This window comes from Bactrocera oleae, chromosome 2, assembly GCF_042242935.1.
Source record: "Bactrocera oleae isolate idBacOlea1 chromosome 2, idBacOlea1, whole genome shotgun sequence".
NCBI classification, from domain to species: domain Eukaryota; kingdom Metazoa; phylum Arthropoda; class Insecta; order Diptera; family Tephritidae; genus Bactrocera; species Bactrocera oleae.
The window spans coordinates 86923972-86949918 of NC_091536.1; the positions used below are offsets into that span (position 1 = coordinate 86923972).

Below are 25947 nucleotides of genomic sequence, written 5' to 3' on the forward strand. Positions count from 1 at the left end.
TCTCATGTCCATTGAATGGTTCGTAGTCAGGAGGTAAAATCGGCTGTATTCTAACGGAGCCTACCCACCACCGCGCCGCATTGGCAAGTAACGGTGGCCTTACCGCATAATGGGGCTCTGGCGCGGCGGACTTTGGTATTCCCCTCTTTGAAACATGGCTCACCAAGTTGGGAAACATGGATTCCAGGGTCTTAATTCTGCGTCTGCAGGCTGCTGTGCAGTCCACTAGCAGGTATTCTGGGGTTTCCGGCTCCATGTCACAGAACAGGCAGTTTACAGAAGAGTCCCCCCATTACCACCAGCTAGATCTACCGGTAGACATGACGACCCACAAAGGAAGGACATGATCGGTGCTAGCTTAAAGAGGTACCTAAGGCACCTCCATGAGGGTAGAACTCCTGAGTAAGCCGAAAAGCTCGCACACCACAGGGTGAGAGGCAGAGGTGCTTCCTCTGCTCCTGAGACGCGGAAGGGTGGGAATACCGCGTTGATGCTAACGGAGTAGCGGAAATCGGAGCCGATCAACGCAACCCAGACCTCAAAGTGGGGTAGCGAAAAGACCCAAAACGCAAAGCATAAAAGCGGTAAGTTAACGCCACAGGAGCCGCCAAACTTCACAAGGCAAAGAGGCAATAATGCACAGGCGACCGGAGACCATCACTCCGTCCCGACGCCCCCACCAGCGGAGGAGGAACAGAACAAATATGCAGATGCTCCAAAAGGCATACGTATGGCTGTGCTCTCAACTATCCGGCGGAGACGCTGGGGTTCCATCCGAAAGATGGAGGCTCACCCTCTGTGTAACGATGAGTCGTACATATTCAACCGGAAGGGTGAATTCCGCCTGAGCTACAGGTTCAGCTCAGTGGTCATGAAGCCCTATAAGCCTAAGACCACTGCTGAAAGTTAAGCAAGTTAAAAAATTCTTGTGGATGAGGAAGCCACTCAGCCCGGCGCAAGCACGTCAAGGCAACCTGCAACTGCTGTGGCCATGGTGAAAGTTCCTAGCGAGAAGACAGGGGTACAAGCGGGGTGCTACCATTCACGCAGGAACTTCTGGAGAGACTTAAGGACTTAGCAGGAGGAGCAAGTCTTACTGCCCTACCTTGTGCGGCTGATGGGAGATATTCTAGCGCTGAGGTGTATCCCGGAACCATGACGCATTGCAAAGCTCAACCTCATACCCAAAATAGGAAGGAAAGATTATTCATTGGCGAAATCATAGGACAATTAGTCTAACTTTCTTCTTACTAAAGGGTATGGAAAATAACATAGATTACAAAATTAGTTTGAAGGCGCTGAAGGCTACATGCCTACATGCGAATCTGCATGCTTATAAAGTAGCCAGGTCAACTAATTCTGCTCTATATCAGTTAACTTCAGAGATCCAAAGTTCGATGGATGAACTACGCCTCACGAAAGTGTGCCAAGAGCCGTGGAGAGAAGGAATGTGGCAGCACCGGTACGCAGATGAATAGAGGCCGTACTGCGAACTAGGATAGTTAAAACCATAGTAAGGGCTTCTAGGATTTGTCTGTATATCTCTTTTATTACGGAGCCTAGTCGCGGATGACCTACAATACATTGTTATTTTAGCAATTTACAAAGGGGATTAGGTTTGGCAAAGGGATGGTGCAGTGGAGTTGGATTGAACTTCAACTCCTCCAAAACTACCATCGTTCCGTTCACAATACGAAGGTCCCTGCCCTGCCTCAGAAATGTTTTCGTTGGAGGCAGAGAGTTGGAGATGACTAACATGGTCAAATATCTGGGTCTCACGCTGGATTCCATACTTCGTTGGAAGCAGCATGTGGAAAGCTCTCATGGTGTGCAATCGACTCGCCGGGAAATCCGGGGGCTGCAACCCAAAGATTATCAGGCAGATGTCCACTATGATCGTGAGACCGTGGTGCAGGAGTGTATAGAGCGACTAAACAGCCTATCAGGGCGCAACCAACTGCACCTTTTTTGGGGGTCTGGTCACAAGGGTATAGCCTGGAATGAACTGACTGACGAGCTTGCCTGCTCTGCAGCTTCCACCGGAATGGTAGGACCGGAACCATATATTGCGGTTGGTCCTCATACAATAAAGGAGAAAATAGTAAGCAGGGAGAGACATTGGCAACAACTCCACCAATACCACCGGAATGGTAGGACCGGAACCATATATTGCGGTTGGTCCTCATACAATAAAGGAGAAAATAGTAAGCAGGGAGAGACATTGGCAACAACTCCAAAGCATGCGTTATGCCAGGTTGCTAATAGGTGGCAGGTTAAATGCCCTGAACACAGAGATGACTGCACGATACGACTACACAACAGCGAAATTTTCAGGTCGGCGAATGTCATCTTGAAACCAGCTTCTTGAACATTTTAAAGACGGCAGTGACATATTAAACAGCTGGTGTACACAATTTCGTTGCTTCCGTACTTAAACATTTCACTTTAATGAAATTTAAATGTTTTGTTCAAAGTGAAATTTTTTAATATTGGTTTTATATCATCAATTGTTATTACAAATAATATTTCATGCTTTTGTTGGTAAAATAACATTAGATTTGTTAGAGCTTTGAATAACTTTGCATTTCACATATTAGTGGCAACACTACGAGGAGAAATTTGCTGTCTTACAAAAATAATTTGCCAAATGGCGTACGGCGGGTATGTTCGAATTTTTGAACTATAGTTTAGAAATTTTAAGAGGATAACTAAAATTTATGGAAATGAATTGTTGCATAAAGTTTTTTTACTAATTCAATAATACAATAAAATATGAGCAATGATATTTATATGTGCTAACAATTATATGTATGTAGTTAATTAGTTTTTTCCATTCTATGAATATTACTTTGCTAAATTGCAGTTGACGCAACAAAACATAAAACATTGGCATTTCGTCTTTGCTGGCATCATGCCACCGAAGCTATGCATGTATATTGCCTTCTCAAAATTTTTGTGCAAATAAAAACAGCTCTGTCGAACCACCAAAATGGCAGTTAATTGCTAGCAATACACGGAATGAAATGTATTTAGACATCAATTGCTAGACATTAGCAATGTGGAGTCTCCATTGGCAATGTTTCTAGCAATTCAGATTTTTAGCAATCTTTAATTGCTTGTCGAGATGCCTCTAAATGTTATGAATCGGTGCCTTCTCTAATTTTTATCGAAGGTACAATAATATTACAACGTGACATAATATAAGCAAACAATAAACAAAAACTCTACTCTATCTATTCAAAATTTTAGTGTAAGCTACACGGTTTTTAGCTTTTGTGTGAGACGATAGCTTGTGGTCGTCGAACTATTCGACCAGACCTGAAATAACATCAAACAATATTTGAAAGTTTTTGTTAAGTTAATTATAGTCATTAATATAGAAAAGATATGGATAGAGGTATGCACCGCGACTTATGGTCTATTGTGCCCTCCTCTAAGTCACAACGACTCATCTAGTCATTGATATACAATTACAAGATAATGTTGAGGTTTAATTAACGAACTGAAAATTATGAAAATAAATTAATTTATTTTATAAGTAATTATAATGAAAATAAATTAATTTATTTTATAAGTAATTAATTTATTTGATATATTTGACTGATCTGTTTTAAAACGTATTTTATGCATTTGCTTTTGGTTGAAATGAGTAAACAATATGAGGAACCCCGGTATTAGGGTCAATTACTGCTGACTCCTGAGTTACGGATGCAGTTACCTCTTGAGGATGTGTTGTAGTTGCAGCTACTACCATTGCAGTATCTTCAGTCGTTGTGGATGGCATTGTAATACTACATTCTTGTGCTTCCCTCTCGCATATTGCACGTAATTCAAACTCTGCTATCAATTGCGAAATTCTACCCTTCACTTCCGCACCTAGTTTCGGTGGTAATGTTTTTACAGTTGCGCAAACACTATCAAAAAATAAGTCAAACGTATCCTTAGATTGTTGGATAGGCGGAGAGTGCTGTCTTTTCCTTATTAAATAATACTCATTGAGAGCATTTCGATCTCTGTCGACTCTTTTAAGCAGTTTAAATCGATCTAGTTTGAAGCTCCTATTAGAATGACTTTCATTAGATTCTGAACCATTTGCGTTTTGGTGCTTTTGTGATGTTTTCATATTTTTAGCAGAATGTTTTTTGAATCGCTTTTCAGAATCTCGCTTTAAAATATTAATTGTATTATACAAAAATTACAGAACAACAGTTATACTGTGACATGTCAATACTGTTTTTTTAGCAATCATTATTGTTATTTACTTACGTCAAAGTCCACATTGTAATCTGGATCCAACTCAATAGCTTGGCTAAATTCCTGCTCCTCTCCACCAAGTTCACGTCTAAGAAACTAACATTAACTTACAGTCTTGTAGATTATTTAAGATTATATCTCACTTTCCACACTCCATAAACTCTGGGGCACTTGGTTGTGACGGTTCACATTCTGTATCAAATGATTCAAATCCCTGAAGCCTTTGATGTTTATAAGAATTCTGATGCCGCTCCAGATGACTTTTCTTGCATACTAGGTGTTTGTTACAAACTGTACATATTCCTACAGATTCGTCTACTTTATCTGCTTTCAACCAAGGGAAATCCTTTTCCCAACGAGCACAAAACTTTTGTCGGGGATGTCGCAAATCCGCAAGGTTTTTCCGTACACGAGTTTTTATCAATGGTAATCGCGAAAAGCTGTAATCCTTAACATCAATACTTATTTTTCTAAAACTTTCAAATAGAGTCGCGTACCTTTCCTCCGTATCGTCCTCAGTAGACATATTCTTCTCGTTGTCACTCATTAATATACTTTATTGGAAAAACTTTTTAAATATGCAAATTTTTTATGCGAAACTCAATGTGAGTAATGCAATAATATAAAATAACAATATTTAATTTATAACACGAAAACAAGCTAGTAATTGTTTATAGGAATGAACATGAAACAAACGATATATTTATACTAATATCGATTGCTGTTAAAGGTCATATGGATGTGATTTCTCTAACGCAAAAAAGCTAAAACTTCATAACTCGCGTAAACGTATGTGTACCATTCCTGAAGTAAGGTGCGTAAGTTACTATTCACAATCGGTGACTATTATTGCAGCTATTCGTTGTTTATATAAAAGTAGCCGAGGAAAAGCGTAAAGCACTTAAGACCCATTCACATACAACTTTTCTACGAGATAGTTCACACCAAAATAACGAAGCACACAATGAACACAATGCATGTGAACGTACTCATACAAAAGCGTACATAAAACTTTTATATCAAATAAAATGACTGACGTAAAGCAAAACAAAGCAAAAGTTCTATGTGAATTGGCAATAATTTGCTCGCAGGCAACACGATTTGTGTGCTTGTTCGTAACAGTTCGCTGTTATGTAATTTTGAATTCCTTTCCGTTTTGGGCTCAGTTTCATATGAATTTTTACAATATGTTCGAAAATTTTATTTTAATCTTCTATATTTTGTATGTGATATGCAAATATGCATAACATAAAATAAATATTTTAGATAATGGCGGTTTAGATAAAAATTAGTAGTTTAGATAAAATTAGTATTTTCTTTTCTTTCAATATAAACTTATATTAAAAGGAACACAGTAAATTGCGCGACTCTACGTGTGATTTAGCTATAGTGTAGACTTTACCTAAGCGCCATGAAATTAGAGCAATCACAACAGCACAACACTGGCTGTTATTTCCTTCCTGTATACATAAATCCTTTTATATATAAAATATTTCTCCAAATATTGAAATCGTACTAAGGTTCCGTATATTTAAATTGTATTTAAACATTTGACATAATATTTTAAAAATACAATTCTATTGAAATATACATAAGTCAATAATGAGAAAAATAAAATGAAAGCATTAACATATAGGATATTGTCTTATATTAATTTTTTATAACTTAGATTCATTTGAGTCCTCCAAATATTTTTTAATTCTGGAAAATTGCTGTTTAAATGTTTCATTGAACTTGTGTGCGCTTGTTTTGCTGCTAGCACGAAATGCAGTGATTTGAATATAAATACTAAAATAGAATGTTACAAAATTTCAATCGTAATTAATACTGAAAATCACACAAATATCTTAAACCTACGTGTCTGTAGTTATTGAGTAAAAGACGCCATAGCCATCTAGAGTCATAGGAGCTACAAATCCAACAATAGAGGTGTAACCCAATGTACTTGTAGATAGAACAAAATTCCCACCTCCACCACTTTTCATATATAAAGGATCATTATAAATCTCTGGTACATCTATGCCATTTTCGTATGCTGTACACCAAAGTCCAAAAAGGTGTCGATCCACACCATTTCCTTTCCGTGCCTCATTCATCATGTGATTGTGATGATTAACAGCACTTCGAAAGGCGGCGGCAATTTCTCCGGAAGAAGACTTCGCTTCACGCGCAATTAGTATAAACTTATGAACCTCAGTGGTACAAGAGCGTAAAGTCTCGGTTCGACCATTGTAAAAATGACGTGTTAAAGCAGTCTCATAAGTTGCGGCAATTCTTTGTCGTGAATATTAATATTATATGTACATGTGAATTTTAAAAATTGTAAAAATGCTTTATTCATCATATGCCTTACTCTTGATGCAATTCTGCATATGCCAATTGCATTATAACTTGCACAAAGGAGCCTGGGTGTAAATTCCATCTTTTGATATCCTCTTTTCCATATTCATTAAAATAATCATACGTTACAATAATGTCATTTCTCTAAATGAGTTCAAAAGTCAATGTATTTCTTAAAATTAGTTTATGTGAATTTTAAAATTTATAGCTACCCTTTGGTCACAGTCCAGTTTTGCACGCTCGATTTCCTTTTGAAGTTCATCGTCTAAGTCAAATTTTAATTCAGTGAGCGTAACATACGTACTTTTGTCAGTGCAACTCCAGTCGGGTTCAGCAATTTCAAATATACTCAATTGCACAAAAAGTGCATAACTTACGCTAAACGTACCATCGTATGCTGAATGCTTATAGCGCAATGAAATAAAAATTTTGTTTTTAATTGAACACCTCAAGAAACGAGTCTACATATGTACATAAGTATTGTATATGTACAAATATGTACCAGATATATTTATACTTGTATATATGCAGATATGTACATATATATGTTTATCGGAACACTTTTCGTGTATGTACATACATACCTCCCCAACATAGGCGAATCGTCCGTTCTTGAAAGCAATGATTGTACTGCTTCTGTCTGCCCATTTTGAGTGAAAATCGCCATTAACACAAAGCTGCGAAGTTTCTTCATAACTATGGGGCTCATTTTCATCGAATACAACAACTATAGAAGAACTTTCTATCGTCTCTATAGTTTCCTTATTCTTCTCTGAAATCTCCTGAAGATGCATATAATTCTACAATGATGTTCATTAATTTAGTTCAGTTTTGAATTTCATGTTATTCTTGATTTACTTGATCTACTAACATTTGCCCAAGTAGTGCGATCGTCATGTGTAAGGACAGGGACGCAGTCACCCATTGGTTCGTATTCCAAAATACCTCGCACACGCTGCAAAAGGATAAGGATTTCCTGAGGAGAAATTATTCTTCCATCCGCATGCAAACCGTCGAAGGCGAACATACGTCCTTTTCCAGAAACAACGACATGAGAAGGCGTGGTACCTTCGTCAACTGAAGAAATAAATAAATAAAACTTTAGATTTAGTTTGATAAATATTTGGGTTTTCTCTAAACACTCTACCTGACTTAAAGTATTTTTTTAGGTAATCATATTCGACTCCTGGTGCTCGTGTTGTCGAGAAAAACCTTTTATATAGTGCTGATGAATATTTAATTTTGCCACCATTGGATGAATGTGGTTTAATTATGGCATTGCGTGCCAAATTCCAAAATTCAAGAGTATGGTACATTATTCGCGCTAGATTCTAAATAGTAAAAAATTGTATAATGTAAATAATGCATATTTTCAAGATATTCGAATACTATACAAACCTTTAGTAGGAAGGCAGGTGTTTCTGGAATATTTATAATTTCTAAGTTGACAGGCATCGCCATAACTATGTATGGAAGGAGTGGTGCACGTAACGTGTGGTACGCATATTTATCCCACCATTCATCTAACCAATTCTTTTTGATTGCAGCACGTTCTTTTAGTTTCCTATGCAATTGAGTACCGATGCCACTTTCAAAGTCTGCAATGATTCTCTTAGATTTGTCGAGTTCACTTGGTGAACCAAATGGTTTTATGGTATCATAGTAACGTTGTAATGTATCGTGTAGGTCTGGCAGTGGCAATGGTGGTAACGTTTCGTCAAAATCGAAAGTGTTTGATTCTCCTTCATCTAAGAAGAAAATGCTAGCACGATCCATGACTTATTAAAAACTGAAAATGTGAAAAAGTATTCATTGATGTACAACCAGAATCTAAACGTATTATTGATATATTTACTTCGGGTCTACTATACATATATATGCATATTAATGTTATTTATTTTATCTCATGAATAAACAATATATATGTATATACAATATATTAATGTAATTTTTTTTTATTCAATGAATAAACAATGACTTCAGGCATTATTAACACATAGACTTTGAGTTTAAATTTATAGTCGAATATCATTTTTAGAACTGATAACGTTAACACTGTGTTGACCAAAATTAAACTCTAATATTTGGCACAATTATGGTTAGTTCTTTTAATTTACTGCCAACAGGTAATAAACAAATTGAATCATTAACATACATATGTACGTCACAACCCCAATGACCGTAAAAATAAATACTTAAATCCGATTAGGGAGCAAACGTAAACAAATTTTATAGATGTAAACATGTACCTATAACAAAAATGACCTTTGATCCGAAAAGTATTATTAAAAAAACAAATAACAAGCTCCAATCGTCTAGTGAGCTATCAACAAACAGAGCGTACTAGCTTTACATTGTGAAAGTGTGTGTGGATAAGTGACTAAACAACCGCAATGAAAGAATGTTTGTAAACAACTAACTGGAACGACTTCATATCTTACATTGGTAAATTTAATAATTTCATGCCGTCAATATTTTTTTAAATGTGCACTTACTTCGATGATAATACTGTTATAAAAAATGATGGCGCATTTGAATACTTGTGGTGTATATACCATTGTGTACGATTGTTTAAACCTGTACAAAATAAATTATCCTAAAACCCTTAATAATTGATTTTTATGCAAAAAAATCATACAATTTGAAGGACAATAGTCTTATAAAACGTAAAAAGTAAAATGTAAAATTTACGGAACTGAAATAGAAATGACATAAATTTCATACTTCCGCCTATTGTTCATTGGCATATTCTGTATGATGATTTGCAAAGCAGGGTTATGACTGTAAACAATATTTCAACATTTACTATGTGCAAAATCTCCGAAACATTATAAAATAGTTATAAAGACTAAGATTAAATTAAATACCTTTACTAATAGTAAATCAGTGTTTGAAATTATCTTCACTGTTTTTACACAAAAAGATTACATATTTAATTATAGTTCAACTTGCACCACCCTGTACATAGTTTAATGAGTTCTAAAATTTTCGTATACCGGTAACATTGTTATTTTGAAGCGAGCAAGTGATTTTATGGTATAATGAACTCAAACAAACAAGAATATTTGTGTTGCACAATGACTTTCTAAAGAAAGGAAGCAATAATATGTTACCTTCACTTGGTTTATTTAAGGGATTTCCTTGTCCTTATTTTACGGGATCAAACAGCAATAATGAGAATACTGGAACACAATCTTGCCAAAGGCCGTACTGCCATTTTAAGCATGTGCGAAAAGGTGTGTATTTTCTGAATATGAATATTTCAGTTTTTATTACATTTTTATATATCTCAGATGACAATCCAACAACGAATAATGTGTCTGTGGCGGACTATAAACCTTCTCCAAAACTGCTCCCCTTACCAACAATTACTAAATCAAAACCAAAACTGGAGTATCAACCAGAGAAACCAGCCTTAAACGCTAGCCCTTCAAAACCTCCTTTAGGGTTTGAATTACGTGCCCCCATTTATATTCCAGGAACGTGCAAAAATGATGATAAGGAATTGTTTAGCCTAAATCTTGACGATTGCGAAGAAGAGTTAAACGAACTTGGTGAAATACTAGATACCGAGGTTGTAAAAAATGTAAAGCAAAATGGTGAAATACCATCTAATACTAGAAAAGAAGATAATCATAATAAGATTAATAATGTTGAAGAAATAAACATTATAATATCTAAAAATGACGTATTTAGCATTGAAGAGAAAAAAAATTCGCGGCGTAGTAGTAAGGATATAAAACAAAAAAAGAAGACTCCAATTTTTAGGGATGCATCGGTTTCGAAGGATAGATCGCTTAGTAAAGAAAGTCGATTAAAACACATTTCCAAAGAAGAAAATAAAAGCATTCACACAGAAAACCGAAAGCACAAGGAATCCAGGCGCGAAGATCACTCGAAAAAAGATAAAAGAAGACACAACTACGAAAAAGACCACAAAACTAGTTCGTCTTCGAAATCTTCATCAAAGAGTAGGCCTTCGTCAACTATATCGGAGGTTAAGCATCGCAGTAGTTCTAAACAATGTTCAAAATCAAACCACAGCTCATCGAACAAAATTCACACAGAAAGCAAATTATCAACATCAGAAGATCCTATTTCAGCACATAAACAATTAAAAACCGAAAGTGCAGAGCATTTTCCAATAACGGAAGAGATTAATAAAGAATGTCAAATGATATATGAACAATTGGAAAAGGATTTTGCTTCCATGCATAAAGACAACAATGGTGAGCTCAAGAGTAACACAAATGAATCTAAAGCATTGAAACGCCACCAATCTCAAGAAGATGAATATGTTACCAACTCATTACAAAAGAAACGGGTAGCTTACCACAATGCAGACAAATTAAAAGTACAATCGCCGCTTTTATTGCGAAAACCCGATCACATACGCAATGCCATGCAAGTAAGAGCTCTCAAATATCTGAACGTATTTATACATATATATTTTTGCTATATTTTACTATCCGGTACAATTATAGGCAATTTTCAATCGACAATCTGCGATGCATCGCAAGAGAGAAGAGGAAGCTACAGTAGTGGAAACGGCGGTGCGTGAAGCTGAGGAAAAAGTGCGGGAAGCAACCGAAGCTTTACGTAAAGCAAAAGAAAAGAGCCAGAGCCAACTAACGCCACTTATACCAAAAAGTTATTTAACACCACCGCCTCGCATAGGTTGTATGTTTTAATAACCAAATTAGAAACCACTATTGAAAGTACCATTGAATTTTTATTTATCTAGGTCGTACTATTGCTCCCGTCGCTAACATTATTGCTTTGGAGCGGGCAAAGAAGAAAGTAGAAGAGCTTAGAGCGGAGAAACAGCCAGCATTTACCCCAGCACAAACAACCAAAAAAGGCGATCGTGTTGCCCATAAAATTACAGCAGCATTGGCGACCAAAGAAGCTGTAAGTTTGTTATACAACTTATATTAATATAATCATAATACTATTTTTTAGATAAAGCCCGCAAAACCTCCAGTGCTAGAGGCTAATTCATCGAAAATATCATTTAATATTCGTATGCAGTATTACGAAATGATGGTAAAACACTGCTTGGCCATATATCCGAATATGGCCGATGCTTGGGAACGGGTAAATATGTTTATATACGCATTATTTTATTTTATATCTTACCTTTGTTAATGCAGGCACAAACAGAAGAGCTAGCCGTTTTAAAAAAATGTAATACGCCAGTTATTTATAAAAGTAGCGCTTTGTTAGCCATAAATAAACTAAGAAAGGAAGCAACCGGTAGTGTTATTTTTAATATTTATTTATAAAATAACTTAAATAATACTTTCACTTTAAGATTCTGGAAATAAACCAGCCGACACCAACAGGATGTTATCTCATGAAGTCATATTAGCTGGGAAACTAGCCAAAACAAATACTTGGAGTGTGCAGAAAAAAATGTAAGCTTGATATCATATAATATATATATGAACGTAGGATGTTAACAGACTTTATAAAATTAATGCAGACGAAGTGAGGCGAGCGATGGAAATGAACCTTTTGATAAGTTGCCTGGCGACAAAGCATACGATATGGTGTACGAGTTACGTCTTACTGAGGAGCAGTTGACATCGAATGGGTTTCCACGACCTGGAAACGGTCCAGGCATTGCAATTATAACTAGCACGAGACCTTCGCGGCGACCCAATGTAGATGAACGATATTGCAGTCGTTGTGGGAAAGTGTTCAATTTAAAAATTTATGATGAAATATGTGTAGATGAATGCAATTATCATCCGAAAAGTGCTGGTTATCGAAGAGGTATATTTTTATTTCATTTGACATACAAATCCGAGCACTAACTTACATATGTTAACCTAATAAGGATGCGCCGACAATCATCACCGTTGTTGTCAACAACCAGCTGGAACACCTGGCTGCTCGTATGCTAATTATCATGTTGCCGATTATGTAGATTACGATAACCTTACCGGCTATATTACAACAATTAAAAAGGATGGCGATTATATTCCGACAAAAAAGGATATTTATGCACTAGATTGTGAAATGTGCTACACAACGATGGGCATAGAATTGACACGCGTCACAGTCGTTGACATTAATGGACGCACGGTGTATGATGCGTTAGTTAAACCAGAAAATAAAATTGTCGATTACAATACGGTGTAAGTAACCATGGGATCTACAAAATTTTCTATAAAACTATTTATTTTGTTTAGATATTCGGGGATTACCGAAGCGATGCTGAAGCGGGAAACAAGAACCTTACGTGATGTGCAAGCTATTCTGATGTCGATGTTTCATTCAAAAAGTATTCTAGTCGGCCACAGTTTAGACAGCGATCTTAAGGCTTTAAAGCTGATACACAGTGTAGTAGTAGATACGTCGGTATTATTTCCACATAAAATGGGACCGCCAAAGAAGCGAGCTCTCAAAACTTTATGCATTGAGAATTTAAAACGGATCATTCAAGAAAATGGTGAATATTTATTTTTTATATTCGTCTCCATTATTAATTTCATATATCGAATGAAATTTTCAGAGGCTGGTCACGATAGTGCAGAGGATGCGGAAGTGTGTATACAGTTAGTGAAATTCTATCTTCGTAATAAAATTAGTTGAGCACATTTAATTTTTCAAATCAGTATGGCAGTGAGGATTTATTAAACATCACTTAATAAAACATGAACAAATTATTATTTCAAACATATTACAATGTACTTATGTACATGGACGTGTGAAAGTTACATCATGTAACCAGATTTTTTTTTTCCATCTAGATTATTAAAAACAAGTTTAGGTTATTTTTTCTTATCATTGTAAGTCAAATAAAACATTGTAAAATAAAATTCTAATATTTCTATTAAAAGTCAAAAGATTTTGGTATGCAATTAGATAGATAGACAGATAGATAATGATTGATGTATGCACCGCGACTTATGGTCTATTGTGCCCTCCCCTAAGTTGGTATGCAATTGCACAAAACAAAGGGAGATTAGTAATTTAAAGTTTGCAGTTTTGCTTTTGAAATGACGTTAAGCTCCGTTTACTTCATTAAACATTTTAATAGGGGGAAACTTTCAACTAGTAGTTGCATCTTGATGTAATCAAATATAAAGTCACCTGCGAACAGAAAATTTTGATCACAAACAGCGGTAATTCGTTTATTTAATTTTTTATGATTTTTCTTAATATAAAATTTTACAGTAAATACGGACACTGTAATTCGCTCGATAATTCGTTCAAACTTATTACTCACATCTTTAATATTTTTTAACATAATAACGGCAAAAATTGGTTGAATAAATAAAGTCATTGTATTTTTCTGAGGAAAAAGTTAATTATAGATACAATTTGTATTTCATATAACAAATTTTTTTTCAGATTACGTAATTCTTTGCTACATTCTTTAAAACTACAGTTAATTTATTAAAATCCATGTATATACCATATACATATAAATATGTATATGCAAATATGTATTAACTTTTGACAGAATAAAGAGTTAAGCAATAAAACAGAAGCATCATAATAAATTCTATGACTGGACCCAAAGATAGATTCGAAGAAAATCTCCATGAATTTTCGATGATTTTGCATCTCCGTGATTTAAAATCTTATCATAATTCACATAAGGATATGATTAATGTTATTTGTTTTTTTAGTTTTGCGAAATTTTGCAATTTCAAATTAATGTTTATGCGGACCACACTAATGAAACTCATTCTTTCGTTAGTACCATAGGGTTGTTAACAGTTTTTTCAATTTGGCCATTATCTACATTGTTCGAGGATTTTTCGCTGTTTGCGGCAATATTCACCTCATCGGATAGTGATGAATTCATCAGGCCGCTACCACCACAACTACTGTTGTCTCCACCGCTATTGTCCGCATTTAAAGATGGTGAGGAACTTTTGCGAGATGGATTAGCTGGTGCCTGTGGAGGCTGAAAAGCCGGACGTTGCACAAACATATTGTCAATAATGTGATCAATATTTTCTGCGCTACCAATGGGCGCCGATGATTGTGTACTACCTTGTAATGCTGAATTAGGAGCAAGCGCTTTTGCCTCATCTTTGGCGTCTATAGGGCGTTGCTTATTTTTCTCTGAGGGTGGTAATATAGGTATGGCGTTAGTTGGACGTCTTTGAGGTAATACCACGGGACGAGTGGTTGCCTGTGCGGGTGGCACAAAATATGTGGTTCCACCAACGGTGTTGTAATTTTGATAATTTGAAAAGTTTGAATTGGCGTTCGGTGTGGCAGCTCCTGTAGCAGTAGCCACGGTTGGGGTTGGCCCAGACGATGTGGGCCCAAATGAAGCTGGAGGAGCTCCAGCGACTTGTGGCGGGGTCGCCGTTGGCTGACCTCCAGAATAGGCGAGATTGTTCGGGGTTGTAGCTGAGGGTGGTGGCAGGTAGTTTGACGGTGCCTGTTGCGCATATTGGCCAGGAGGTTGCGCTTGTGGACTAGCTGCAGCAGTAGCAGTATATACATCAGGTGAAGCAACATAAAATGATCCCGGAGCAGTCGCAGTATTCCCCGAATTAGCATAAGGTGGCCCTTGTGCTGGCGCTGGTACTGAAGTATATGCCGAAGTGGATTTCGGTGGTTGACTGGGATTTTGATTAGCCTGCATAGCTTGCATGGCTTGCAAATTTTCTTGGTGATATAGTTGCATAAGATTGGCTTGCATCATGTGTTGATCTTGCATTAGAATGGGTGGTTGCTGCTGTTGTATATGCATTTGCTGCATTTGATCTGTTATATGCTGTGCTTCATGTTGTGAACGACGAAGACTCGAATATCGCTTTGGTGGACCGCGTTGTTCCTGCGAGATCTGTTGTATTGCTTGAGATTGTTGATGACCTTGTTGATTATTGAGCACAACGTTAGCACCAGCTAACTGTTGTTGTGGTTGACCAGCCAATTGATTTTGTGAAGCTAAAGCATGCATTTGAACACTGCCTACGTGACTCGGATCGTTACGATTTTGAACTTGCTGCAGTCTTTGTGATAAATTAGATGTGGTAGGCGAACTTTTTTGTTGCGACTGCTGGCGTATGGATGCCGTTGAAGATTGATGTTGTTGATTTGGTGGTAATTGAGATTTTTGCTTTTGCTGCTGGTAAGATTGATGACTGTTGCCACCACCACTGCTTGGTACCTGGTTGTCCATGGCCGTACCATAAGCACCTTCTGCTTGAGAATACCTGGAATGTGTTTGCGCCTTACCATTACCTGCTTTATGCTGATTATAATCTGTCATCCCAGAATTTGGCTGTGAGTTAGCTTGATGCCGGTTATTCCCCCGTTCATAATGTCCATCGTTGCGGCTATTTTGAGAATCTTTATATGAACTGTTAGTTTGACGAGCATTACGTTGTTTCTGCTTAAATTCCATTGGAGCTTGCCGACCACCATGGTTTGCTTGATGACTAAAATTTTTTCCCTTACTACTACTAACTTTAGCGTCGCGACGTTCATCTTGTAATGGAGGAGGTCGTAAAGTACTAAGCTGCTTTTCTGCACTAGACCGTTTATCAGCTCTATTTTCTTTCTCTTCATGAGTAACTTGTGTTTTTCTTGTTTTGTGAATACTTCGCTCATTCAAACTTGGAAAGTCTGAAGCGCGTGGTGGCTTACGTTCTTTGTTACTTGCTTTTAGATAAGCACTTTCATCTTCCCAATTACGAGAATATTTACTAGGGCCACGGCCATACCGACGGCGTCGTCGTGCTCGTGGTGGTGCATCTTCTGTACGAATATCATAACCGTATGAAGAAACCAATTCAGATCGTGACTTTGGAGCCTGCTCCGAAGCATCAAATCGATCGTGACTCCAACGTTCTACAGCAGAAGCAGCTTGCCATTTTTTCATTGTTTTTGATGCTTGTGATATGGTAGGCGATTGTGGTGGTTTCGATCCACCAACACCTCCATCTTGCATTTCTCCAACTTCATCTAAATTTATTGATCTATCGGCGTCTACTTCAGCAGTACGGTCATCATGCTCATAGAATGTTCCCCGCTTTGGTATGTATTGGGGGTTACTACGATCCTCATCTACTTTCTTTTGGGCTTCTATTTCTGCTTTCTCTAAACTAATATTACCTTGTCTTCCATCTTCTTCGTCGTCGTCGTCATCATCGTCGTCAGTCATGCTTTCTCCATCCGTCATACTTTCGTCATCTAAATCGTCATCATCCTCATCATCATCGTACTCTTCACCGCCACCTTCTAAATCTGATGCCGTATCATATTCAGAATCATGAGGATGGGAGTTGCTTGAAGGTTCTTGAGTTGGTGAAGTTCCAAACTCCAACGTATTATTGCCGGTTGCCTCACCTGTTTCGGATAAAGGTATATCTGTGGCAGCAGCCGCCTCAGGAAGGCTCGTTGCTGTAGCTGAAACTTTCTCAACTTCAGCCATTTCTCTTTCAATTAGTATACTGAACCTAAAAACTATGTACACTTTAGATATTCGTATATTGATTTAACTTTATTTAAGCTGTTTACCTTTTTCAATAGAATATTTTCTACGGTATCACACACCTATATTAATTTGCTGAACCCAATATTTTCTTGAAAAAAGGTGTTCCTGCACACAACGCAATCACAGAAAATAGAAAGTTCGCAGTCGTGTATTAACCCGAAGAGCGAAAAGAAATAAACAGTGATGCATTTTCACTCCGTAGAATGATGCTACCTATTATGGAGTATGTTTATGAAATTCTTTGCACATGATTAAAAAAACTACTTTTACGTTAAATAAATAGAAAAGAATTTAGTCTTTACAATTATAAAAGAAATTGTATCACATTTTTCATATTAAGCGTAAAATGGTTGTGTTTAATAAGTTTTCAAATTACAAAAAGTTGCGCGCAAATATTTGTGATTGAGCTGTATATTAATCTGGCAAGGTACAAATTTACTAGTTGTTGTTGCGAAGGGAAAAGTCAAAGAAAGTTCGAAAAGGAAATGTCTGAAAATAATTCGTTCTTCTTGCAAAACTAAACTCAATAAATAACATTTTTAATTGTTTGTACTGTTTCAATTTTCTATGGGATATATTCGAATAATATTTGAATCGGAAAGTAGGATATAAAAGTTAAAGGAAGCAAAACAACCACTTGGCATATAGACAAAGAGTGGGGGTGGTGGATCAGTGAAACGTTTTTATTTAGTTTAGTTTTTGTTAAGGCGTTAACGTTTTTGTTGAAAATATTATAAAAAATGTGAGTCAAAGTTTGTAAAATAAAATAGACGAGTAATTTTAAATTATAGAATATTGAAAATAAAAAATGTGTGTGGCTTTGACACAGTTCATATACTACAGAAAAAAAGTGATTGCCAATGACAGAAGAGATTTGCGGCCGAAGAATTCACAGTTGGAACGGTGTTCCCAAAATAAAGATGGAATAAAGCAAAATTCATTGGCAGATTTACATATTATTTTATCTACTAAGTCGCTGAGGCCTTTAAGATTGCCCATGCTATCGTCTTCCAACTGTAACATTTCAGTCATGGTAGCATCAGTTTCACCTGCGCATAACTTCCCTATATTCAATGCGAAATACCGGCGGAAATGCCTGCTCCTTCTTCTACTATTAATCTTCCACGGCTGTTTTAGTGAATTGAGCCGAGTTTCTGCTTTTAATTGTACAGTTCAGGGCAACCACTGCCAAAATGAAGGTCAGTGTCAGAAAGATGGACAATGCCTATGTGCTGATGGTTGGCAAGGGCCGGAATGCCAGTTCTGTGGAGGTAAAGTGAGGTAAGTATTATGGAAATAAACCGATTTTAAAGGGCTCGTAATAACACAATTAAAAAAAAAACATATTGCTTCGTATGTAAATTTGTTTCCAATTCTTTTTTTAATACTTATGGATAGTATTATTGATTAGTGCTCGTTTGTTATGTTGTAATGAAAGTATTTTTATTTTTTAGCAATTTTGTGGCTTCTTCATAACACTTGTGTTATTGTAAAGCAAGGTGTTAAATCAAACATTTACTTATTCATTAGTTCAGTTTCTCTAATTACCATAACATTTAACATATTCATTTACCTCTTTACATAATTGGTAAAATTTCTTATCTGCTTCCTAAATATAATATGCCAGTCATACAATATTTTTGAGCTATTACGCTCATATGTTTGTATGTGGACATAAGCACATAAATAATAGTTTGTTATCTTAAACATAATTTTATCGTTAATGATGGGTAGTATAAAATTACCCGATTATATTCATACCTCCTTTCAATTTTCAATTTTTTTTTTTAGAGTAGATCAACTCATGTTGTTATATATCTTAATGTTTTTGGATATATTAGAAATAAAACAAAGGCTTTTAAAAGTAGTATTATAGTTTACGTCAATTGCTTCTTTAATTAAAGATTATATCATCCATCTGGAACTATTCACGATGGTCAAGGAAATTACTCAGTAAGTGTTAAGTGCAGTTGGCTGATTGATACTCGACATCCCCACACAAATTCGCTGCGGACACCTTCCATTCGAATTAATTTGCGTGAATTTGCTACGGAATGCGGTTGGGATCACTTGTATATTTACGATGGCGACAGTGTAGATTCGCCGCTCTTAGCAGTTTTTAGGTAAGATAAATTTATTTTATAATATTAAAAGAACAGAAATTTAATAACTGGAGTTGATATATTATTTTATTTTAGCGGGCTCATGTACAGAGATAATTTTGCGATACGAAAAGTACCACAAGTAATTGCCCGTTCCGGTACAGCGCTTCTTCATTTCTTCAGTGATGATGCTTACAATATGTCTGGTTTTAATCTTTCTTACAAGATGGATGGATGTCCTACAGCGACAGAAGGTAACTGTTATATTCTGTCTTTAATACTTAATTTACGTATAATTTTTTAAAATTAGAGCTAGAATGTTCTGGTCATGGAAGATGTAGTGAAGGAGACTGTATTTGCGATAGCTTATACAAAGGTGAAGCTTGTGACGTAGCCGCATGTCCTAACGGCTGTTCAGAGAATAAAGGCCAAGGTATATGCAAAGAAGACGACGAAAGGTAAAAGTATAAACAAATTATTTGTTTTGTATAAAATCTATAAATATTGTCGTGTTTTAGATGCTTGTGTAATGATGGTTTTGGCGGTAATGATTGTGGCCAACTTAAGGCACTTGGCGTCTGGTCCACAATTTATCCGACACAATCACCCCCTCCACCCGGAACTGCTTCACACGGTGCTGCTGTATGGCGTGATACACTTCACATAATTGGTGGAGAGTCATATGGTCGTGGTGAACTTATGACCACATACGATTTCAATGGCAATGTATGGGAAACTTTGCATATTGAGGGTGGAAGTAGTATACCAGAAAAACGGTATGGAGCTTCTACCGTAATGTATGGTGATAAAATATTCATGTACGGTGGCGTAATCGAGGGTCGAGGTGTATCCAATGAGTTATGGGCGTTTGATGTTTCTGCTAAAACCTGGGAAAATATAACGGTGAAAAGTGATGCATGTAACTCAACGGGTCTAACGTCGTATGCTATGTGTGGCCCTTTACGTGTAGTAGGTCATACGGCAACATTAGTACCGGGTTTCGGTGACAAAAACAATTACCAATATATGATTGCTATTTTCGGACATTCCCCACAATATGGTTACCTTAATACTGTACAAGAGTTTAATTTTGGCACACGGGAATGGAAGATCATCGAAACCAACGGATATGTGGTTAAAGGTGGTTTTGGACATAGTGCAGCTTTTGATTATTTGACTGAAAAAGTATACGTTTACGGTGGGATTATATCGGAGAGTGAGTCAAGCCAGGTGCTAAGTTCAAAATTATATGCTTATGAGCCGTCAACACGTACATGGACTCTGCTGTCTGCAGCACCAAGTGCGCGATTACTTCACACAGCTAACTTCATTAATCATGGACTCATGATGGTATTTGGCGGCAACACTCATAATGATACTTCCCAGAGCTATGGAGCAAAATGTTATAGTCAAGATTTGTTAGTGTATGATGTTTATTGCGATTCGTGGCATACACAAGATATGCCAGAACACTTGCAAACAGATCTAGCCAGGTAAAGATTATTACATAATTGCATTCTAATAAACTTTTGATTACACTTACTATATAAATGGAGTAGCTTGTTTTTTAAGCATTTTTCAGTTTATTTGCATATATATTCTATATGATTTTAAAAATTTCAACAATCAATCGTGTTATTCAAAATGTTTTCTTATATAAATTTTATACATTTTACTCTTTTATATCCAGATTTGGTCACAGTGCTGTTGTTTTCGAGGATTCGCTTTACATTTATGGTGGCTTTAATGGCCAATTGTTGAACGATATGTTGCGTTTCACACCTGGATATTGCAGTTTTTATACGAAACAAGAAAAGTGCACAAACGGTCGTCCAGGTGTCAAATGTATATGGGATGTGCAGAAAATGCGTTGCATTCCCGTAAACCAAGTACAGCGCTCTGCAATCTTCGGTCGCGAGCAATATGACTATGTAGTGTGTCCATCGAAGAGTCGCATTACATTGACTTCGGAACTCCTAAACGATGTGCTACGCTGTCAGGAGCAAAGCAATTGTCAATCTTGTGTGGCGAACTCATATGGTTGCACCTATTGTGGGAATGGTGTATGCACAAGGGAACGTTGTCGTGAGACTACGTCAATAACCACATTATTTTATGAATCTAGCAACCAACAGAAGCATCAGCAACAACAACAGCAATTTGTGCCCACAGCTGTTCCAATGGCAAATATTAAACGTTTAGAAAATTGTCAGAAAACTGAAGATTTCATGATAATTACCGTTTGTGAGCAGTTGCATAGCTGTCATGCCTGCTCTGCTAATACTAGCTGCAGTTGGGATGCCGAACACAATCGTTGCAGACCCTATTTGTCTAATATACCACATTTGAATCGGACACGAGAGGATGTCATTTGTCCACAACCCTGTGCATCATTAACAAGCTGCCACAATTGTACAGAGGACGAGTGCATTTGGTGTCAGAATGAGCAACGCTGTGTTGATCGCAATGCGTATACGCCTAGTTTTCCTTATGGTCAGTGTCGAGAGTGGACCACGCACTCTGTTAAGTGTCGCTCATCGCCTACCAATACGGGTAATGGTCGCTCAACTGCTGCACAATCGAGCGCGCAGTGTGGATTCTATAATAGTTGTGCTCAATGTCTAGACGATCCGGCCTGTGGTTGGTGTGACGACGGATCCAATACTGGTCTGGGCAATTGCATTGCTGGCGGTGCATTGTCACCCTATGACGCGAGCGAGTGTCAAGTAAATCATTGGTTCTTCACCTCTTGTCCACCATGTAATTGCAATGGACACTCACACTGTCCTGATAATAATATTTGTGAACAACCATGCTCGAATCTGACAACTGGTAATCATTGTGAGAAATGTAGCAAAGGCTATTGGGGCAATCCCATTAATGGTGGTCATTGTCAAAAATGTGAATGCAATGGACAAGGGGAAAATTGCCAACCGGACACGGGAAAATGCTTTTGCAATACCAAGGGCATAGTGGGTGATCATTGTGAAAAATGCGATACTCAGAATCATTATAATGGTGATCCCATAAAATCATCATGCTACTACGAGCTAACAATTGATTACCAGTTCACTTTCAATCTCTCCAAGAAGGAAGATAGGCATTTTACGAAAATTAATTTTCGAAATTCACCTCAAAAGCCCGAAATCGATGCAGACTTTACAATAACTTGTAGTGTACCAGCTAAAATGGACATTTCAGTTAAGCGCGCTGGTTTTCCGGAGAAATTTTTATATGCTGGTATAAATTGTTCAACGTTTAGACAGCGATTCCCAAAAACTGAATACACTTTTGGCCATTCACCGGAAGATAACAGCTCTTTAACCACATTCTACGTGTTCGTGCATGATTTTCGGCCACCAATTTGGATACAGATAGCTTTTTCGCAATATCCGAAGCTAAATCTGCAACAATTCTTCATCACATTCTCCACATGTTTCTTATTGCTTTTACTTATGGCTGCTGTTTTATGGAAAATAAAACAAAAATACGATATGTTCCGAAGAAGGCAACGACTATTTGTCGAAATGGAACAAATGGCTAGCCGTCCATTTTCCCAGGTAAATAAATATTTTGTATTTAATTATTGATGCACTACTAATTTATAATTGGCGGCAAAATTTTATGCACAGGTTGTAGTGGAAATCGAAAACAGAGATAATATTGATTTAACTCATACAATGGAGGGTATTACCCATCTGACCAAAAAGCGCAAAAAGGTAGATCTATATATTCTTTTAAAGTGTTTTAAAGTGTTTGTTAATAAAATAATGCTAAACTTTATTAGGACTGTCCCAGTCCGATAGCGCTGGAACCTTGCAGTGGTAACCGGGCGGCAGTGCTTTCACTTTTAGTTCGTTTGCCAACGGGTTAGTATTCCTTTTATTTGCCACATACATATATATGTATGAAATATATTTGTATTCCACTTTTATATCTTTAGGTGGATTGCAGCATGCACCTGCGGGACAGTCAGCTGGTTTGGCCGTGGCCAGTGCACTCGTAACACTGGGCAATCCACGACGACCCTCAATAGAACACTCTAAAGAGCCAAAATCCAAAAGAAAACAAAGTCAACATCCTGATAGTTGTACATAATAATTATGAAAATTTAATTGTGACGTTTAACAGCGAAATTTGTAAAAGTATTTTATTTATATATATACGTACATACAAGGGGTATGCATGCTTACACTTTGGTCTGCATCTGAAAATGTAAATCAATAGAACAAAACCGCATATGGTGGTGTAGCGACCATTCAAGGAGTAACATTATGAATCCCTTTATACAAAATACATAAATTTATTAATAATAAAACACTGTACTAAGGCATATTTACAGATTTACTTCACATAATAATTACACTTACATATAGTAATAGTAATTGTATAAAATAGGGCATAAATTTATTTATTATAGTTACAATTTTAATTGCTAGACTCAATGGCAAACTAAAAAGACATTAATATTATTAAAAAAAAAATTATGAGAAAGTTATAAATAACGCAATGTAAAAATTATATGTTTTTTAGTGTAAGACATTATTAAATGTTTTAAACTTGCATTTTAAACCAACCTATTTTTGTATATCTTTTATTTGTTTAAATGCATGATTGCGCTATAATCACACCATCAGTTGCAAAAAATTTAAAATACTAAGTAAAATATCAAATATGAATGATATAAACTTTGCTGTAGAGTGTTTTATTATCTGTGTTAAAAGACGATTCAAAAATTAACCAAATACAAGAGAAATGGGTATATACCTATTGAAATATATATGTACATACATATGCATATGAACCACACTAATCCAAATGTTTTTGTTTTTAGTCATCATAATATGGATTCTTCATAGAGTCCACAAAAAACACAAATAAACAACTAATTTCAGTTAGATTGCTAAAAGTTCTACGGTTTGATTATTTTTCTTAATAAAAAGCTCTTTCTGGAATGTTTGCGCTTAACGCAGCATTTGGAATTTTCCCATGACAATCGGAGGTTTATATCCAGTTAGGGGCTGTCATCACCTCCGAATTTCCGAAACATTTTGAGTTAACCAAAATAATCACAACTGTTATTCCTTTTATTCTACCCCAACCAGATGTTAGATGACTCTGATACAATAGTCTAACAATTTTACATGTGTGCGGCTAAGATCCAGCGGATTTTATATTAGATCTTTTTTTACATCGACAGTTTGAGTTGAAGAGAAAATAATTATCCCGGCGTATCGTTTTTTGATCGCTATAGCTAATGCACACATTAGAGGTAAAGTAGACTTCACCCGGTGAAACTTAATCGAAAAATTCGAAGACTGTCCTATCGGCTGGAAAGGTAATGGTTTACTCGACATCGATTACTTGGCGAATAGCAAAACGGTCATATAGGTTCACTGTGTCGCTTTGAGGTGTAATTGATGAAGAAATGGTCTCAATCACCGAGCAGAAACTTAAGTCAAATGAAGAGGTTATCGCCGCCACGGAGGCCTATTTTGCCAACCACAAGAAAACGGCAGGTTATCGACGTTGGAGCTTCGCTAGGCCAAGTGTATCGAGTTAAAGAAAGATTATGTTGAGGAAAAAAGCGGTATTTTTCAAAAATTTTCGTTTTTTTTTGTAGACTTAACGCAAATATTTCTATTGTTCAGTTAATTAAAGTTTATCTTATCTTTAAAACAGTTATTTTTAAATGTATGGAAAATAATGGAGAAGTTCCTAACAAAACCATTTTAAAAGTAGTATAAAATCTTTCTACATTTACTAGAAATTGGCAATTTATGGAATTAACTATAACTAAATCTCTAAACTCATATTATAAAATTTTGTTAAAAAGTTTCACAGATATTTTTTCATAATTTTTCAATTTCTGATAACTTAATAACTGCAGTGTAAGATAGAGGTTATATCCACTTGCAAATCAGCAGAAACACGTTTTTTTGTAATTTTTTATACCCTGAACACGAAGTTTGCCGCGAAGTTTGTAAAACCAAGAAGGAAACGTCGGAGACCCTATAAAATGTATACATAAATGATCTGCATGATGAGCTGAGTTGATTAAGTCATGGTCGTCTGTCTGTCCGTCTGTATATATGCTAACTGGTCCCTCTGTTAAGCTACCGACTTGAAATTTTGCACCTGTCCTTTTCTCACTAAGAAGCTGCTCATTTGTCGGAACGGCCGATATCGGACCACTATAGAAGCTATATTGCTGCCATACAAACTGAACAATCGGAAGCAAGTCTTTGTATTCGAAACTTTTTTATTTGATGTAATATCTTCACGAAAATTAGCATGAGTTATTTTCTAAAGCAAGAATGTAATTTACGAAGAAATTGCTTAGATCGGATGACTATAGCATATAGCTGCCATATTAACTGAATGATCGGAGTAAAGTGCCAGCATGGAACTTTTTTATTTGACGTTAACGTTTTTTCTTGTTTTTTTTAAGCTGCATTTTATCTTCTAAATAAATAAAAAATGTACATTTTATTTAATAATCAATGATTTATTTTGGATTTTCTTGATCCCGTAGTTGCTTTCCAGAACGACCTCTGAAAAAAACTCTTTGGCGGTGAGAAAATTTTTCAAATGCAAAAACCAAAAAAATATTACTATAAAGGTAATGATGAAAGGACTTGTCAAAATTTGTTTTTGATAAAATGGTGGTTTTTTTTGTGAAAAAAGTGTACACTTCAGAGCGGCTTAAAAAATCGAAATTATTATCAAAAGCCTCATTCCTTCGATCATTGACGTGTGAAAATTTCAAGTCGATTG

General features: G+C 36.3%; 5 protein-coding genes across 9 annotated transcripts; 2 read left to right on the top strand and 3 right to left on the bottom strand.

Annotated features, from left to right (window-relative positions):
• Positions 1-3562: 3562 nt before the first annotated feature.
• On the bottom strand, positions 3563-5117 carry LOC118679738 (protein suppressor of variegation 3-7). Its single transcript, XM_036361254.2, has 4 exons — positions 4752-5117; positions 4398-4694; positions 4267-4342; positions 3563-4165 (listed from the first exon to the last, which is right to left on the bottom strand). Exons 1-4 carry the CDS (start codon positions 4799-4801, stop codon positions 3623-3625), a joined length of 966 nt encoding a protein of 321 aa, XP_036217147.1. The 5' UTR covers positions 4802-5117; the 3' UTR covers positions 3563-3622.
• Positions 5118-5756: 639 nt separating this feature from the next.
• CROT (Carnitine O-octanoyltransferase) lies at positions 5757-9004 on the bottom strand. Its single transcript, XM_014237750.3, has 9 exons — positions 8844-9004; positions 7993-8383; positions 7742-7925; positions 7466-7671; positions 7179-7394; positions 6807-6998; positions 6608-6738; positions 6112-6528; positions 5757-6042 (listed from the first exon to the last, which is right to left on the bottom strand). Exons 2-9 carry the CDS (start codon positions 8368-8370, stop codon positions 5913-5915), a joined length of 1854 nt encoding a protein of 617 aa, XP_014093225.2. The 5' UTR covers positions 8371-8383; positions 8844-9004; the 3' UTR covers positions 5757-5912.
• A 576-nt stretch (positions 9005-9580) lies between these two features.
• LOC106619586 (RNA exonuclease 1 homolog) lies at positions 9581-13448 on the top strand. 2 transcript variants are annotated; one of them, XM_014237746.3, is made up of 11 exons: positions 9581-9830; positions 9888-11002; positions 11079-11274; positions 11339-11505; positions 11557-11691; positions 11748-11850; positions 11909-12011; positions 12080-12372; positions 12437-12737; positions 12792-13051; positions 13115-13448. In XM_014237746.3, the coding sequence occupies exons 1-11, from the start codon at positions 9701-9703 to the stop codon at positions 13192-13194; spliced, it is 2883 nt and encodes a 960-aa protein (XP_014093221.2). In that variant the 5' UTR covers positions 9581-9700; the 3' UTR covers positions 13195-13448. The 2 variants fall into 2 exon arrangements, with proteins under 2 accessions (XP_014093221.2, XP_014093222.2); XM_014237747.3 differs by having other exon boundaries at positions 9582-9830; positions 11079-11271.
• A 261-nt stretch (positions 13449-13709) lies between these two features.
• btz (CASC3 exon junction complex subunit) lies at positions 13710-17245 on the bottom strand. 2 transcript variants are annotated; one of them, XM_014237749.3, is made up of 2 exons: positions 17092-17245; positions 13710-17037 (listed from the first exon to the last, which is right to left on the bottom strand). In XM_014237749.3, exon 2 carries the CDS (start codon positions 17003-17005, stop codon positions 14294-14296), a length of 2712 nt encoding a protein of 903 aa, XP_014093224.3. In that variant the 5' UTR covers positions 17006-17037; positions 17092-17245; the 3' UTR covers positions 13710-14293. The 2 variants fall into 2 exon arrangements, with proteins under 2 accessions (XP_014093224.3, XP_014093223.3); XM_014237748.3 differs by having other exon boundaries at positions 13710-17030; positions 17092-17241.
• A 263-nt stretch (positions 17246-17508) lies between these two features.
• Positions 17509-23983, top strand: dsd (attractin-like protein dsd). Of its 3 annotated transcripts, none has more exons than XM_036361128.2 (10): positions 17509-17810; positions 17898-18349; positions 18973-19191; positions 19267-19424; positions 19481-19628; positions 19689-20663; positions 20861-22730; positions 22803-22889; positions 22958-23039; positions 23114-23983. In XM_036361128.2, exons 2-10 carry the CDS (start codon positions 18066-18068, stop codon positions 23266-23268), a joined length of 3978 nt encoding a protein of 1325 aa, XP_036217021.2. In that variant the 5' UTR covers positions 17509-17810; positions 17898-18065; the 3' UTR covers positions 23269-23983. The 3 variants fall into 3 exon arrangements, with proteins under 3 accessions (XP_036217021.2, XP_036217022.2, XP_014093249.3); XM_036361129.2 differs by having other exon boundaries at positions 17912-18349; XM_014237774.3 differs by having other exon boundaries at positions 17509-18349.
• The last annotated feature ends 1964 nt before the right edge of the window (positions 23984-25947 follow it).

What these genes read in the sequence shown, in the direction of transcription:
- LOC106619586 (XM_014237746.3), top strand. Translation starts at nt 9,701, where the DNA reads ATGTTACCTTCACTTGGTTTATTTAAGGGATTTCCTTGTCCTTATTTT. An exon ending in TTTTAAGCATGTGCGAAAAG is followed by an intron (nt 9,831 to 9,887) that starts GTGTGTATTTTC and finishes TATATATCTCAG; the next exon opens with ATGACAATCCAACAACGAAT. An exon ending in TGGCCGATGCTTGGGAACGG is followed by an intron (nt 11,692 to 11,747) that starts GTAAATATGTTT and finishes TTGTTAATGCAG; the next exon opens with GCACAAACAGAAGAGCTAGC.
- btz (XM_014237749.3), bottom strand. Translation starts at nt 17,005, where the DNA reads ATGGCTGAAGTTGAGAAAGTTTCAGCTACAGCAACGAGCCTTCCTGAG.
- dsd (XM_014237774.3), top strand. Translation starts at nt 17,877, where the DNA reads ATGTGTGTGGCTTTGACACAGTTCATATACTACAGAAAAAAAGTGATT. An exon ending in TTGCAAACAGATCTAGCCAG is followed by an intron (nt 20,664 to 20,860) that starts GTAAAGATTATT and finishes TTTTATATCCAG; the next exon opens with ATTTGGTCACAGTGCTGTTG. An exon ending in TGACCAAAAAGCGCAAAAAG is followed by an intron (nt 22,890 to 22,957) that starts GTAGATCTATAT and finishes AAACTTTATTAG; the next exon opens with GACTGTCCCAGTCCGATAGC.
- CROT (XM_014237750.3), bottom strand. Translation starts at nt 8,370, where the DNA reads ATGGATCGTGCTAGCATTTTCTTCTTAGATGAAGGAGAATCAAACACT. An exon ending in GATTCGCCTATGTTGGGGAG is followed by an intron (nt 6,999 to 7,178) that starts GTATGTATGTAC and finishes TTGCGCTATAAG; the next exon opens with CATTCAGCATACGATGGTAC. An exon ending in TATGCAGAATTGCATCAAGA is followed by an intron (nt 6,529 to 6,607) that starts GTAAGGCATATG and finishes TTCACGACAAAG; the next exon opens with AATTGCCGCAACTTATGAGA.
- LOC118679738 (XM_036361254.2), bottom strand. Translation starts at nt 4,801, where the DNA reads ATGAGTGACAACGAGAAGAATATGTCTACTGAGGACGATACGGAGGAA. An exon ending in GAGGACGATACGGAGGAAAG is followed by an intron (nt 4,695 to 4,751) that starts GTACGCGACTCT and finishes TAAGGATTACAG; the next exon opens with CTTTTCGCGATTACCATTGA. An exon ending in ATTACAATGTGGACTTTGAC is followed by an intron (nt 4,166 to 4,266) that starts GTAAGTAAATAA and finishes AATATTTTAAAG; the next exon opens with CGAGATTCTGAAAAGCGATT.